Source organism: Anser brachyrhynchus (genome assembly GCF_964034855.1).
Source record: "Anser brachyrhynchus genome assembly, chromosome: 20".
Classification (NCBI taxonomy): domain Eukaryota; kingdom Metazoa; phylum Chordata; class Aves; order Anseriformes; family Anatidae; genus Anser; species Anser brachyrhynchus.
In genome coordinates this window covers 11,430,728-11,446,647 of record NC_137713.1, presented here as the reverse complement: position 1 = coordinate 11,446,647, position 15,920 = coordinate 11,430,728, and the positions used below count along the sequence as shown (strand labels likewise).

At 69.0% G+C, this 15,920-nt stretch overlaps 1 protein-coding gene across 2 annotated transcripts; it reads left to right on the top strand.

Moving 5' to 3' along the window:
* The first annotated feature begins 526 nt into the window (after positions 1-526).
* Positions 527-9,787, top strand: LIMK1 (LIM domain kinase 1). 2 transcript variants are annotated; one of them, XM_080562993.1, is made up of 16 exons: positions 527-676; positions 3,187-3,283; positions 5,078-5,216; positions 5,389-5,498; positions 5,586-5,792; positions 6,293-6,398; positions 6,478-6,662; positions 6,763-6,946; positions 7,143-7,229; positions 7,469-7,600; positions 7,692-7,751; positions 7,859-7,924; positions 8,026-8,182; positions 8,288-8,343; positions 8,430-8,587; positions 8,703-9,787. In XM_080562993.1, the coding sequence occupies exons 1-16, from the start codon at positions 619-621 to the stop codon at positions 8,887-8,889; spliced, it is 1,989 nt and encodes a 662-aa protein (XP_080419119.1). In that variant the 5' UTR covers positions 527-618; the 3' UTR covers positions 8,890-9,787. The 2 variants fall into 2 exon arrangements, with proteins under 2 accessions (XP_080419119.1, XP_080419120.1); XM_080562994.1 differs by lacking the exons at positions 527-676; positions 3,187-3,283 and adding an exon at positions 3,538-3,713.
* Positions 9,788-15,920: the final 6,133 nt, after the last annotated feature.

Sequence of the window (15,920 nt, the reverse complement as noted above, 5' to 3'; positions counted from 1 at the left end):
CCCACATGGGGACCCGAGGGGGTGGCACATGGGAACAGCCTGGGGACCCAGTGGAAATCCTTGCCTTGACCCATGGTGACAGACCAGCGACCCAGAGGGACATCCAGAGGGACATCCGTGCCCTGTCTGAGCGGCAGCCTGGGCACCGGGGGGACAGCCATGCCCCACCCCACGGTGACACCTCGGACACCAGCGGACACCCACACCCTGCCTCACGATGCCGTCCTGGACAGCGGGGGGACGCCCAGGCCCTTCCCCACAGCGACACCCCGGGCACCAGGGGACACCCACACCCTCCCCCCGGACGCCCGGGGACCCCCCCCGTCCCCCCGCCGGGCCCCGCGCTGCCCCCGCTCCTCCCGGCCCCGCCCCGCGCCCCGCCCGCAGGCCCCGCCCCCAGCCCCGCCCCTTCCCCAGGCCCCGCCCCCCCCGCCCCCGCGCCGGCGCCCTGCGCCCCCGGCCCGTCCCCTCCCGCCGGTGCCGCCGGAGCCGCAGCCGCAGCCGGAGCCGCAGCGGCGGGGCCGGGGCCGGGGCCGGGGCCGGGGGCCGGGGCCGGGGCCGGGGCGCGGGGCGGCGGGGCCGGGCCTGGCGCGGCGCGGTGCGGTGCGGCGGGGCCGCATGAGGTTGATGCTGCTGTGCTGCACCTGGAGGGACGAGCCCATGGGGGAGGAGGAAGGTGCGTGACCCCGGCCCCGCCTGACTCAGCGCTTCCGCCGGCCTCCGCCGCCCGCCCCCCCCCCCCCCCCGGCCCGGCGCTGCCCCCGCCCCGGGACCCGGCCCGAGCCGGCCCCCCCCGCGGCCCCCATCCGGCCCGCGGCCCCCCCCCCCCGGCCCCCTGCGCTCCCGCATCGCCCCCCCCCCATCCTCCTCCCGCACCCCCACATCTCCCCTTGCACCCCTCCCTGCGCCCCCCCCCGCCAGCCGGTGTCTCCCCCAAATCTTCCCCCGCGTGCCCCGTGCAGCCCGCGCCCCTCCTGCACCCCTGCATCCCCCCCTTCGTTCCCCATCACAGCCTGCAGCCCTACATCTGCATCCCCATCTGCCCCCATGCGTTCTCCCTGCACCCCGATCTCTCCCCCCGCACCCCCGTGCAGGCTGCACCCCCACATCTCCCCCTGCATCCCCCCCGCACCCCCAATCCACAATCCAGCCTGTGTCCCTCCAGCACCCCTGCATCCTGCGTGCACCCCGTATCTAGTCTGTGCTCCCCTGCACCCCCACATTCCCCTTGTGCACCCCTATATCTCCCCCTGCACCCCCACATTCCCCTTCTGCACCCCCTGCACCCCCATATCTCCCCCTGCGCCCCCACATCCCCTACTGCACCCCTACCCTGCCTGCACCCCTTCTGCACCCCCGCGTCCCCCTTGCACCCCCATCAGCCCCCTCCAGCCTGACTCCCCCCTGCACCCCACGACCCCCTGCACCCCCACCTCCCCCCTCACCCCCCACCCAGCCTGCATCCTTCCCTGCACCCCGACATCCCGGTTGCGCCTCACATCCACTCTGCACCCCTGGACTCCTCACGCCCCCATCAGACCCGCTCCCCCGGTGCCTCTGCAGCCCTCACCATCCCGCACCTCCCTGCCCTGAGTCCTGCACCCCCCGCTGCGCCCCACGCCACCCTGCAGACCCCCATCCTCCCCTGTCCCTGCACCCTGCTCCGGCCTGCACTCTTCCCCTGCATCCCTTCCAGTGCCGTCATCTTCCTCATCGCCCTTTGCATCCCTGCGTGCATCCTGTGATGCTCCTGCACCCTGGCTGCCCCGTGCCCCAGCACCCTCTGTACACCCCCTGCATCCTCCTGCACCCATCCTGCGCCCCCGGGGCCTCTGCAGGCAGCCCGCTCCCCGTCCTGCAGCCCCCTGCAGCCCCGCGCTGCTCCTGCGCCTGTCCATCCCGCGTCCCTGCACCCCTCTGCATCCCTGCGTGCGCCTGCATCCCCCAGCACCCATCCTGCAGGCCTGTATCCCTGCATGTAACTTGGATCCACTGCACCCCTTCCATCCTGCACCCCTTCGGCTCCCTCCACACCCCCCTTCACCCCCCCCACCTCCCTCTCTGCGCCCCTCCAGCACCCCGTCTTCCCCCTTGCATCCTCCAGCGCCCATCCTGCATCCCTCTGTATCCCTGCAAGCATCTTCTGCTCCTTGCATCCTGCAGCCCTTCATCCTTTTGCAGACTCCCCTTGTCCCCCCCTTCATCCCCTCCTGCACCCATCCAGCACACCTTTGCCCCCTTTTTCCCCCCTGCACGCCTCATTCACCCCTTCATCCCCCTGGCACCGTCCTGCACCCCAGCGCGTGCCCCCACATCCTTCCCCACTCGTGCCCCCCTGCCTGCCCAACACGAGCACTCAGGCACCCCCTCTGTCCCCGCTCTGTGCACCCCAAACATCTGTCCCGCAGCTGCGTCCTGCTGGGCCCCCCAGTCTCCCCACATCCCCCTGACCACTGGGCACCCCGACATCACCCCACCCCTTCCTCCCTGCACCCCTCTGCTGCCCAAAGCCCCCCCCATCCCCTTGCACCAGGCACCCCCGCACCCCCTGCGTCCCCATCCCACCCAGTGTCCCTTGTGGGGACCCCCGCATCCCCCCTGGATCCCCCCACCCCAGGGTCACCCCTCCTGCCCCACCGGCATCCCCTGCCTGCCCCACACCCCCTCCCCGACTCCTGCTCCCCTTTGTCCCCCTTCCCCGTCGCCCTGTGCCCCTCCATGTCCCTGATGCCCTGCCAGCCCCATGGGGCCTGCGTCCCGATGTCCCCATGTGTCCCCTGCACCACCAGCCCCTGGTGCCACCCAGCACCCCGGGGACGTGCGCTGGTCCCCCTGGCATTGCCTCTGGGGGGGGGGACCAGGGGGCAGTGTCCCAGCCAGCCCCCTGCCCAAGGGACGGGGAATTTGGCCACGTCCTGGTGGCAGAGGTCAAACCCTGCGCCGTGCTCAGCCCTGTCCCCACATCCACCCGTGCTGGGGACGTGAGCACGGTGACCTTGTCCCCGTTACGAAGCCCGGGGATCGATCGATCCATCGATCGGGAGCTGGGGGTGGGTGGCTTCGGTCCCCGCAGGCACAGGGGGGGGGCGGCGCGGGCAGCCGGAGCTGCGAGCCCGTGGCGTGGCCGTGCCTGGGCTGGGGACAGCGGCAGGGTGACAGCGGCAGGGTGACAGCCCTGTCCCCCAGGGAGCGACCTGCCGGTGTGTGCGAGCTGCGGCCAGGGCATCTACGACGGGCAGTACCTGCAGGCGCTGAACGCCGACTGGCACGCCGACTGCTTCAGGTGGGACCCGCGGCGGGGACACCGGGGACAGCGGGGACACCGGGGACACCGCCGCCCGGGTGACAGCGGGCGGCCGAGGCTCTGCCACCGGCGTGGCGTCCCGCAGGGTCCCGGCCCGGCTTCCTGCCCCCCCCTTCCCGCCCGGGGGCCGCGGAGGGGCCGTGGCCGCGGGCTGATGTCACTGTCACCGGCCCTCCCCGCTTCCTCTTTGTCGCGCCCTCCCCGAGCCTCGAGCAGCGGGAGCCGGCGGGAGGAGGCCGGGCCGGGGGGGTGGGGGGGCGGCCCGGACCGGGGCCGGAGTGGGGTGGTTGGGGGGGGGCTCGGTGGGGCAGGGCAGTGCCGGGCCGGGCCGTGCCGCCCGGTGCCGCCCCGTGCCGAGGATGCTGGCGGCGGTGCTGAGGAAGAGCCGCGCGCTGAGCGCCGGAGCCAAGTAAGCGGGGGGGGGGCGGGATGGGAGCCGCGCTCCTCCGCGGCCCCGGGGGGGCTCCTGACCCCCGCCCCCCCCCCCCCCCCCCCGGTGCTCGCACGCCGAGGCTGGGGCGGACGGGCGGACGGACGGACGGACAGACATAGGGGCGGCCAGCAGCCCCAGCAGAACCCGCGCTGCGGGGGCTGCAGCTGGATCCGGCCCCCCCCGCGCCCCGGCTTTCCGGCAGCCTGCGGCCTCCCCCCTCGGCCCCGCGGCGTGCGGGGGGGGCGGGCCGGGCCGGGCCGGGCCGGGACCGGGGGAGGCGGCGTGGGGAAGTTGAGGCGGGGGGGGGCTGCGGGCCGGCGGCGTTTGGGCCCCCCCCGGCCGGCGGTGTCCGTCCCCCCCCCCGTGGCACCCAGCGGCCGCCCCGTCGGGGCGCAGCGGGCGGCGGCAGCGCGGGGGTTAAAGGGTTAAAGGGGCGGGGCCGCCGTGGAGTCCTCGCGCGGTGACGTCACGGGGTGGGGAAATTCCGCGCCGTGACGTCACGCCGCGCTGGTGTTCCTCCTGGCCCCCCGGGGGGGGGGGGGGGGGGCACTGCGGCATCGCCCCCCCCGCACCCCCCTCCCCGCACCCCCCCGGCACCGCAACCCCCAGTGCGCGCCCCCCCCCCCCCCCCCGTCCTGCCGCCTCCCGCAGGACCCCTCCCATCCGGGCCTGGATTTTGGGGTCCCCCCCTTTTGGCTGCGCCCCCCCCCCACCCCCCCGCGCCCCGTAAATAGCGGGGGCGGCCGCGCCCTGAGTCACGTCAGGGCCGTGACCGTGAGCGGGGCCCCGGTGGGACCGGCAGCGGGTGGGCGGCAGCTGTGCCACGGACAGACAGACAGACAGACACACGGACGGACAGACAGACACACGGACAGACAGACAGGCACACGGACAGACAGGCACACGGACAGACAGACACACGGACGGGTGGACACACACCACACAGACACACGGACACACGGGCAGACAGCCGGACACACGGACAGACAGACAGACACATGGACACACAGAGACGGACACACGGACAGACAGACAGACACATGGACATGGACAGACAGACACATGGACAGACACGGACACATGGACAGATGGACACATGGACAGACGCACGGATACACAGACGGACGTGGACACACGGACACACGGACAGACAGACAAGGACACGGACACACAGACACATGGACAGACACACACGGGCAGACAGACAGACACACGGACACGTGGACACACAGCCTGTGCCGGCAGCCAGGGGAAGGGGCGCGCCGTGGGGCTGTCACCCTGCGGTGCCGGTGCCGGGCACCCCGCAGTGTCCCCACGCCCCGTCCCTGTCCCCGCCGCAGGTGCTGCGAGTGCGGGGCGTCGCTGTCCCACCAGTACTACGAGAAGGATGGGCGGCTGTACTGCAAGAAGGACTACTGGGCGCGCTTCGGGGAGCTGTGCCACGGCTGCGCCGAGCAGATCACCAAGGGGCTCGTCATGGTAAGGCTGCGGGGGACATCGGGGGCGGCCCGCGGCGACCCTCGGCTGCGGTGACCCTCGCCCACGGCGCTCTCCGCGTGGGTCCTCGCGGCCGCCGGAGTTCCCCATTGCGCAGGGAGGAGGCCGGGGGTGGCACCCGAGGGTGCCGCGTGCTGACGGCGCCTGCCTGCAGGTGGCCGGGGAGCAGAAGTACCACCCCGAGTGCTTCAGCTGCCTCAACTGCCACACGTTCATCGGGGACGGGGACACTTACGCGCTGGTGGAGCGCTCCAAGCTGTACTGGTAGGTAGCGGCCGCAGCGGGCAGGGCTGGCGGGTCCCCATGTGTGTGTGTGTCCCCGTGCCCACCCCTCTCCTCTCGGCCCCGCAGCGGGCACTGCTATTACCAGATGGTGGTGACGCCGGTCATCGAGCAGATCCTGCCCGACTCGCCGGGCTCCCGCATCCCGCACACCGTCACCCTCGTCTCCATCCCCGCCTGCTCCGACGGCAAGCGCGGCTTCTCCGTCTCCATCGACCAGCACTGTGGCACCCAGGGCTGCGGCGCCGAGCACTCGCGCACCGTCCGCGTCCGAGAGTGCGTAGCCCCGTCACCGCGGCGCCGTGTCACCCCCTCACTCCCGGGGGTCGGGTCCCTTCGGCCAGTGGGAGCCACCCACTGCTAAGCCGTGTCGGGGTGGGAGGGTGAAGGATGGATGTGACTGTGTGGTCCCGTCTGCGCAGGGTGGGGACGGTGGTGGCATGTCCCTGTCAGCTGGGGTGGCTTGTGGACGCTGTGCTGGCATGTCCCCAGCCGTCAGGGTGGTGCGGGGCGGTGTGCCGGTGTTCACCCATCTGCCAGCAGGGCTGTGGGTGTCCCCAGCGTGTCCCCATGTGCTCGGGGTGAGCAGGGTATACCATGTCAGTGTGTCCCCCTTGGGGTGACCCGTGGGTGCCATGCCACAAGGGGTGACCAACAGGTCCACTCAGCGTGTCCCCAGCAAGCAGGGGTTGACCTCTGGGTGCATGCCTGCGTGTCTCCAGCCAGCAGGGACACAGCCATAGGGGCTGACCCCCTGCCGCACGCTGGCCCTGCAGGGTGGACCCGGACTGCATCAGCCCTGACATGAAGAACTCCATCCACGTGGGTGACCGCATCCTGGAGATCAACGGCACGCCCATCGGCCACGTGCCGCTGGACGAGGTATGCTGCCCCCGCGCCCCCCAGCACGGCCATCCCGCGGGGTGCCCCCGTGCCACCCCCGTGTCCTCTGCGCCCCCAGATCGACCTGCTGATCCAGGAGACCAGCCGCCTGCTCCAGCTGACCATCGAGCATGACCCCCACGAGCCCCTGGCCCGCGAGTCGGCGCTGGCTTGCAGCCCCCTCCCCGACCTGCGCAGCCCCCTGCGCTCCCCGGCCCCCACGCCCTGCGGGGAGCTCGGTGCCATGCGCCAGCGCACCGTCATGTAAGGCGACCGCGCGTCCCCATCCCGTGATCCATCCATCCACAGCCGTGCTAACACCAGGGTGACCCCGCGTCCGTCCGTCTGTCTGTCCGTCCCGCAGGAGGAGCTGCAGCACGGACAAGTCGCCGGGCTCCAGCTCGGTGGGCTCGCCCGCCTCCCAGCGCAAGGACATCGGCCGCTCCGAGTCGCTGCGCGTCGTCTCCCGCGCCCACCGCATCTTCCGCCCCTCCGACCTGATCCACGGCGAGGTGCTGGGCAAGGGCTGCTTCGGCCAGGCCATCAAGGTGTGTCACCGAGGGGGGGACACCGGCGGCACCCTTCCCGAGCAGAGAGCCCCTGCCGGCTGTGGGCAGCCACCGGTGTCATGAGCTTGGTGGTCTCATCTCCCCCGGCCCTGCTGTGGGGGGAGGATGTGGGCGATGTGTCCTGGGGGTGTCCCCGGAGGTGGGAGCCGGCAGCTCAGCGCCTGCCCTCTGCCAGGTGACGCACAGGGAGACGGGTGAGGTGATGGTCATGAAGGAGCTGATCCGCTTCGACGAGGAGACGCAGAGGACCTTCCTCAAAGAGGTGAGCAGCACGCGGCTCCCTGGGTGGGGGGGACAAGGGACGGGGCTGTCCTTCCCCATGCCGGTGTGGGGCGTGGGGCACAGCGCAGGGGTGGTGCTGTGACGGGGCTGGGAGGGGGTGTGGGGATGGCCGGGCAGCTCCATGCCCATTCAGTCGAGGGCAATTAGCACAGGGTCTGCCTGGGGAGCACGGGGGTGTCCCAGGGGGTGCGGTGTGCCTGACGGGTGCCGCACCCCCAGGTGAAGGTGATGCGCTGCCTGGAGCACCCCAACGTGCTGAAGTTCATCGGGGTGCTCTACAAGGAGAAGAGGCTCAACTTCATCACCGAGTACATCAAGGGGGGCACCTTGCGGGGCCTCATCAAGAGCATGGTGAGTGCTGGGGGGGAGCAGGTCGGGGGGCAGCTCTGTGCCCCCACCCCGCGGCAGGGCAGGACCCCTCCCCGCTTCCCTTTTCCCGCAGGACAGCCACTACCCCTGGAGCCAGCGGGTCAGCTTCGCCAAGGACATCGCCGCCGGCATGGTGAGCAGCCCCTGGGGACGGTGCCACTGGAGGGGTGGCTCTGTGGGATGGGTGCGGGTGGGGGTTGGGTGCTCCCCCCACCTGCCTTCATCCTGTCCTTCTCCCAGGCCTACCTCCACTCCATGAACATCATCCACCGCGACCTCAACTCCCACAACTGCCTGGTGCGGGAGGTAAGGCTCACCGCGGCTGTGCCACCAGCCTGGCCGAGGGGCTTGGCCCCAGGCGGCCCCGTGGGGCTGGCCCCACGCCTCACCCTCCTCCTTCCACCCAGAACAAGAGCGTGGTGGTGGCTGATTTCGGGCTGGCGCGGCTCATGGTGGATGAGAAGAACCAGCCCGAGCATCTCAAGAACCTGAAGAAGCCGGACCGCAAGAAGCGCTACACGGTGGTGGGCAACCCGTACTGGATGGCCCCCGAGATGATCAACGGTGAGCGGTGCGGGGGCACGGGAACGGCTGGGGCTTGTCCCCAGGAAGGGGACACCTGGGGACAGACAGGACGTGCGGTGTGACCTGACTCGTCCCTCCCTGCAGGGAGGAGCTATGATGAGAAGGTGGACATCTTCTCCTTCGGCATCGTCCTCTGCGAGGTGAGTGCCGCTGCCCCCGTGCTGTCCCCAGTGCCACCACGCTGTCCCCACTGGAGCCCATCTCTCCTCCCTCGCTCCCTCCCCAGATCATCGGCCGGGTCAGCGCCGACCCCGACTACCTGCCCCGCACCACCGACTTTGGCCTCAACGTCCGGGGCTTCCTGGACCGCTACTGCCCCCCCGCCTGCCCCCCCAGCTTCTTCCCCATCGCCGTCTGCTGCTGCGACCTGGACCCCGAGAAGCGGTGAGTGCTGGTGCCCTGTGTCCCCTAGCTCGGGGACATCGGGGTGCTCGTGTGGCCGGGGGGGTGCAGGCACGGGGGGTGGCACACCACGTGCCACATGTCCCTCTCTCCTCAGGCCGTCCTTCGGCAAGCTGGAGCAGTGGCTGGAAACCCTGCGCATGCACCTGGACATCCACCTGCCGCTGAGCTCACAGCTGGAGCAGCTCACCCGAGCCTTTTGGGAGACGCACCGGAGGGGCGAGGGGGGGCTGCCCCCCCACCCTGAGCTCCCCGACAGAGCCCCCCACCTGCACCCCGTCTAATCTGCTGAGATGGGAGCCGCAGCCAGCATCTCCTCTGGCCCGGGGCCGGCCCCGGAGCCACCCTCGTGTCCCCTGTGCTCGCGCCCCATCCCTGGGAGCTGGCTCTCCCCGGGCAGCACAGCCTGCACGGCCCCCCCGGACATAGCCCCGGCCCCCCAGGAGCGAGGGGCAGGGGGGACATCCCCCCCTCCGCTCACTTGGTGACCACACGGCCCCCCGCTTTGCACGCTCGGGGGCTTCCCTGTCCCACACCCGCGTCCTCGCGGAGGTGCCTTGGGTTTCCGTGAACTTGCACTGCAACACAGTAGGGGCGTCCCCGTTCCTCCGTGAGAGGTGGGGGGCACGGTCCCTGTCCCCCCCCCCTCCCCACCGTCGGGCATCCTCATAGTGATGCCCCGGCTGTCCCCACTGACGCTGCTCCCGCCCCGTCCCTGCGGGCACAGCGAGCGGTACGTGCGGCGTGGGGACGGGCACGCGGCACTCCCCACGTCCCCGCAGAGCTCCCCCCGTTCCCACCGCCTGCGCTGTGCCGTGACCACCACGTCCCCGGGGGGGCCCTGGGCTGAGCCAGGTCTCGGTGTGCCCGTGGGCGCGGGGACGTCTCGATCCCCTCGAGGGCCAACACGAGGGGGCCGCTCCGTGCGGTGCTTTTCATGCTCTTTATTCAGGTTCATTTTCTGTAAGATATTTAAAGAGAAGAGTTTGTATTATTTTTTCATACGATGTAGTTTGCCATTTGTCACTGCCTCAGTTCTGCTTTACCGAAGGATGAAACTGTGAAGCCTCTCCGCGCACTTTGCCCGGGAAGTCAAATGCGACGTCCTCTCCGGAGGCGGGAAGGGAACTCAAACTGTGATGTACCCCGGCCCTCGGTCAATAAATCCTTCCCCGCTCGCTGCCCGGCCTGCTTGGGACTCGCTCGCTTGCACAGGGGCTGCCCCTGCAAGGGGGGGCCCTCCGCCTGCCCCCCAGGACCCCTGAGCCATGTTCCCCTGTCCCCCCATGCCCCAGGGCTGGCCATGCGCTGCCCCTGCTCTTCCCAGCACCGAGCTCCACGTGCGGCGCCAGGCGAGGTGGCCACACACGGTCCAGCGCACGCAGCGGTGGCCCCCGTGTGTCCCTGCGTCCTCGCTGCCTTCCCAGCCCAGCTTTCGGTTGGCTTTGGCGTGTGTCCAGGGCAGTGACGGCTGCTTCCGTGCCGCTGCCTCAGCCACGCTCGGCTTCCCGGAGGCTTCTCCTTATCTGCGGGCACCAGCTGGAGAAACGTCTCCGAGGGCCACCATTGTCAGCCCAGGGTGTGCCAGAACCGCCTGAGGGAACAAGGGCAGGCTGCAGCGTGGGCACAGGGCCACGTCCTTCCTGGGGGAAGGAGAGGTGGTGGCATCTCATCCTTGGGGATCTTCAAAAGCCACCTGGAGGTGGTCCGGGGCACCCTGCTGTGGGTGGCCCTGCTGGAGCAGGGGCTGGAACAAACGACCTCCCCAGGTCCCTGCCAACCTCAGCTATCCTGTGGCTGTGGGGTGCAGCCACCCTGGAACAGGTCCCCAGCTACGTGGGCATCCCTGTCCTGGGAGGGTTTTGAGCCTTGGCTGGAGAAGACCTCAACCCCCAGGTTTTCTGTCTGCAAGCAGCATGGAGGGAGGTGGAGGGGATGGGGTGGTGACAACGGGGTGGCCCTAGGCGTTGCTGCAGCCAGGCAATGAGACTGCACAGCCATAAGGGAAAGGTAATCAGATCCAGGCTGGATCCGTGTGGATCACAAGGGAAACCTTGTGGTTTATTGCTCCAGTGCTGCCCAGAGTCAGGGCCTTCAGAGCCGTGGCAGCAGCCTGTCCCCTCCGCCGCGTCCCTGGCCATTCCTTCGCTAAAGGGGCACCTGGGGGCGTTGAGGGGGGAGATGGTGGCTGCATCCCATGGGGCAGCCTGAGGGCACCCCCAGCCAGGTCCTGCATCACCCCCGTGCCCCTGGTCACCCTGGTGAAGGAACAGGAGCGCCTGGTGCCCTTGGTGACATCACGCTGCGCCGCTTCTCCGCTCCAGGCACAGGACACCATCGCCGCGGGCAGCCGGGCTCATGCGTGCCCTCCTCCCCGGGGACTGATTTCAGCCAAGCCGCGGCCGTGCCCCGTGCAGCCCGATGGCCCCGAACCCCCTGCTGCCGCCAGACAGTGACACCACGCGGGACCCCTCAGCTGCTGTCCCCCAGCCTGGCAGCGCCTCCACCCCAACCCCACAGGTCCCCGAGTCCCCCCGCAGCCTCTCGCCCTGCACGGTGATAGAGCTGCGGAGCGGGACGTGCCCGCTGCAGCCGGTGACATCGGGTCACTTGCTGGTGGCCCTGCAGAGTCCCCTTGGTGCCCGGCGGGCGGGAAGACAAGCGAGAGCCAGCGGCCAGCCGCAGCCTGGACCAGGGCAGGGACAAAGCAGTGGCCACTTGGTCACCCCCCTGACAAGCAACTTGTCCCAGGCAGAGCCGCCAGCTGGGGGCTGCCCCCCGCGTGACACCCGGGGGGCCCCGGCACGGCCCCGGTGCCGCCGCAGCAGGGTTGTCCTCCTTAGGGAGCAGATGACCCAGACCGAGCCCAGCACGGAGGTTTTGCCACCCCCGCGGGTTGATGTGAAGACCCAGCTGCCCACACCCCCAGCCCCGCAGCGAACCCCCCCTGCTGCCCACCCCACCAGCAGCTCCCCATCCCCACCACCGGCACCACGCAGCCCCGCGGCCATCGCTAACACCGAGCCGTCCCGCAGGGCCACGCAACAACCCAGGGACAAATCCAGCTACCGGTGCATGCTGCACCGGGCCTCCCCCAAGCCTGTTACCACGCCGGGCTCCTCGCCCCTGGAGCCCCCGCCAGCCCAGCCCGGCACGGGGGCCTCAGCCCTGTGGGGGAGCAGGGGGGTGCGGAGGGCGGAGGGCCGTGCCGAGGAGCAGGAGGAGTACCGCTGCGCCCTGCACCGCGCGGCCAAGCAGCTGTGGCGAGTGGTGGAGGCGGAGGTGGCCCACGGGGGCTACTGGCCCACGACACCTTCCCGGCCGTCACCTCCCATGAGGGACAAGGGCACCCAGACCAAACCCGTGCCCGTGCCCCCACACCCCACTGAGCGCTCCCTCAAGGACTCCCATGCCCCTGGTAGGGACTACCAGGGCCCAGCTGTCCCCCTGCCCCCAGGGCTCTCCAGGGATGTCCCCGCTGCCAGGGCACTGCCCAAGCCTGGCCCCGACTCGGCTTGGTGGCCCCTGGTGCACCCAGAGCAGCAGGTGGCCCCGCGTCCCGTGTCCCCACCGATGAGGCCGAATGCCACCCAGATTGGCTCTTCGGAGCTGGGTGCCATCACTGAGGTCATGGCGGGCAGAGGTGGCTCCAATGAGGACATGGCCGAGCTGGCACCATGCGGCAGAGCCCCTGCCACCGCCGTCCCACAGGAGGTGACGTCCAAGAGCTTCCCCTCCGGCTGTGACAGTGACGATGGGGACGTGGCAGGCAGGGAGCTGGAGGCCTCTGGACTTAGGACTTTCTTCATGGGTGAGTTTGGGCTGAACCTGCTGCGGCTGGGGTGGGAGGGAGATGTGAATGAGGCAAGAAGTGCCCCGGGAAGGACGTCAAGGATGTCCTCGTCCCCTCCGCTCCACCCTGGCCACAGGGATCTGGCCGGGGCACAGCCTGGAGGCTCTGCGGAGGGGACATTGCACAGGGGCAGTGGCCACAAGTTACAGCTGGAGCTATCGCTCACTGCCCTTCCTCTCCATTGCAGATCTGGCCGACGAGAGGCATGCCGACCTCCTCTGGTCCCTGAAAGGTGAGGCCGGCCCCTCGTGGCAGTTTGTGTAGGGCCTACATAAACACAGCGTTCTGATCCCAGCTATATAAGCTCAGGTCCCTCGGCCACCGGGCCCGGGCAGGCTGCAGGGCCCTCTCTGCTGCCGTTTGAGCTTCCCCACCACATCGCTGCCTCCCTGCCCCTCTCTGCGGCAGTGACACACCGACACACCGTGCCACCCAAACCGTGCCCTGTGCTGGCGCTGGCCTGGATGGGGGGTCTGGGGGGGCTTGGGGGGACATCCAAGGAGCCCTAGAAATCCTCAGCTGCTACTGATGGAAAAACTTGCTTTTCCTCTCTCTGGCTGTTGTCCTCTGCCTGCTCCGGTGCCGACCCCTCCCTGGCTGTGGCTCCAGATGCAGAGGTAAGCGATGGCCTGGCTGAGGTGACACCGGGTGCTGCCAATTCCCCACTGCCACTGCGTCCCCAAACCGGGGAGGGGAGGGGTCAGCACAATCTGCTGAACACTTTGCAGAGGATTTTTGGGGGCCAATGGCATGTGATGAAGTGTGGGAAGGCTCAGGGGGTGGCACAGAGCTCACCCCATGCCTGATCCCCCCAGAGGACCCGTGCCCTGGTCCGGAGCTGGCTGCAGAGGGGCAGCCTGAGGGGCTCGGCACAAGGATGTGGAGATGCCGGTGTGTGGGTTTGGGTGTCTGCGAGACCCTGGTGCAGTGTTTCAGGGGCTGTTGGTTGCCCTGCAGGGATCCAGCACAGGGAGCGACCCAGGCACTTGGGTGGCACCCCGGGGTGCACAATGCGGCTCATCCTCCTCACGCTGGGAAAAATGAGTGTGCTCCCAGCCTGGACGTTGCTTGGCTGTCTCAGGGGGTCTTCCGAGGCTGCAAAGTGCCATGGGCACGTGTCGGCATCCTTCCAAGGCTGTGTCCTGTGGGAAGCACTGGGAAGTTTGCTTTGAACCCTCAGGGATGGCTAGGTGGTGACCCCGGCAGGCATTCCTCTGCCGAGCCTCCGTGCTGGCGAGGCCCCAAAAAATGGACCCGTTGCAACAAAAACAGCTAAAAATAAGTGGTTCTCACGGAGGATGCTGTGAGCAGCTTCGCAGCCTCTGAACCTGCCAGTGTGAGAGGAGGGGGCTGACCCTGTGGCATGGGCACTCAGCCCTGGCCCCGTGTGCTGTGCATGGGTGGGCTGGGGGCAGCACCCCCTTGGGAAGCCCACCGAGGAGCCAAGGACCTGTCTCGGTGCGGTGCTGGGGGAATGGGAGCAGAGAGGAGGGTGTGGGCGGGGGGAGCGGGCAGGCAAGGGGTTAACGGCCCCGCGCCCGCCGGATGCAGCATCCTGGGATGGGCTCTTTCCATCTTGTTTTGGTTTGGAGGAATAAAAGCTTTGGCAGCGCATAGCCTCTTCCCAAAATAACTCAGCCTCCCATGATAATTATAGAGCACTGGCCCTTGGTAGAGGCTCGCTGCAGCTTCCCTTCCCAGCCAGCACCCGGCTGCTGCTGCTGGCCGGGGTGAGGGAGGCCGGGGTGCTCGGGGTGCTTTGGGGACCGCCAGCCTTCCTCCATGTCACTGCTGCTCCTTCTGTGTCATTCCCCACCAAGAAAAATGCAGCTGGCCCAGGCCAGCCAGTGCAGCATCCCTAGTGATGGGGACATCGACCCCGCTGCGTCCCAGAGCTGCCCTGCTCTCACGGGGAAAATGCACAAGACAACCCAAAAGGCCCCATTCCCAGCCGTGATGTGGCCGTGTTGGGCACACTGAGCACGCTTCCTCAGCCAGGCACAGACAGAGCGTCACCCCCTTTAGCTCCAGCTGCCACGACGTAGCCTGGGCTTGCCCCCCTGCATCCCCCTCCCACTTCACAGCTGATCCCTTCAGCTTTTAATGCTCTATTTAAAGCCCAGGCTGCAGCTCTGCAGCCACATCCCACAGCCCCCGCCAGGCACCGGGCTCCTTGAGTGAGGCCCTGGCCAAATTCCCACTGCTGGAAGTTGCGCGCATCGCCTGCTGGCCTGGCTGAGCACGGCCAGCTCATCACAGCAGTGCCCGGCTCAGTGCCCCCCCCATAGGAGCAGCTGCTCCTTGAAGGGCACCAGGAGACAGGGATGAGCTCCTGGAACGTGTAAGTGAGTAATCCCCAGTAATGCTGCCTCTCAGAGGAAAGCGCTGCTGCGGGGATTAGGGATTTAAGCATCCATCCTCCCCTACCTGCCCCTGCCTGCCCCTGCCCTGCTCCTGCCCACTGCCCGCTGCCCCAGATGGACAGGGCCCGGGCGCTGCTCGGGCTCCCACGTGCCCGATTGTGCCTCCGTGGGCTCTTTACAGGAAAAAAGCGAGCACGGTGCGTGGAGCCATCTGGCCATGGCCCCGCGGCATGGAGGGGGTGAGGCCCTGAGCAGTGACAGTGCTGGGGGCAGAGCTGTGGGAGCGAGATGGTCCCGGCCTCTGCCTGGGGCTGGCTCCGGCTTTGCCTCCAGCTGCTGCTGGCCAAGCCCCCCGCTGCCCCTTTCATGGCTGGGAACACAAGCACCCCATGAAGCCCCGGCCGCTGTCTTGTGCCAGTGTCCTCCCCTGCCCTCCATGGGGACAGGAGCAACACAGCCACGTGCCACCAGCACTCACTGCAGGGTCCCATGGCCGGGAATGTCCCCAAAAGCAGCTGCCTCCAACTCCAGCACTGTTTTGGGACAGGGACAGGGACAGGGACAGCACAGAGCAGGCTGTGATTTTGCAGACAGAGCCGCAGGATCTAGTGCCTGGTGCCCGGTGTGTGATGTGTGGTGCCAGCTCCCAGCAACAGTTGTGCAGCTCCCAGTATGCAGACTGGTACCAGTGCTGGTACCCAGTGGCCAGTACCCTGTAGCTGGTGTGCAGTGACCAGTGAGCGTTCCCCAGCACTCGGTGCCTCCTGCCCAGTGCTCGGTACTGGCTGGGCAGTGCCTGGTACTGGTGGCAGTGCCTGGTGTTGCTGCCCTGGTGCTGGGGCTGTTCCCTCCCACCTGCACCAGTACCAGGTGCTGGTGTCAGTGCCTGGTGCTGCTGCCCTGTGCCCGGTACGTGGTGCTGATGCCAGTGCCCAGTCCACGGTGTCGGTGTGCTGTGCATGGTGCTGGCGCTGGCACACAGTTCCCAGTGCCTGGTGTTGATGCTGGTGCTGGTACTGGTGTCCAATGCCCCGTACCAGTGTTGGTGCATGGATCCCAGTTCCCAGTGCTGGTGCTGATGCCAGTGCCTGGTGTTGGT

What these genes read in the sequence shown, in the direction of transcription:
- LIMK1 (XM_080562993.1), top strand. Translation starts at nt 619, where the DNA reads ATGAGGTTGATGCTGCTGTGCTGCACCTGGAGGGACGAGCCCATGGGG. An exon ending in TCACCAAGGGGCTCGTCATG is followed by an intron (nt 5,217 to 5,388) that starts GTAAGGCTGCGG and finishes GCCTGCCTGCAG; the next exon opens with GTGGCCGGGGAGCAGAAGTA. An exon ending in GGCCCCCGAGATGATCAACG is followed by an intron (nt 8,183 to 8,287) that starts GTGAGCGGTGCG and finishes CCCTCCCTGCAG; the next exon opens with GGAGGAGCTATGATGAGAAG.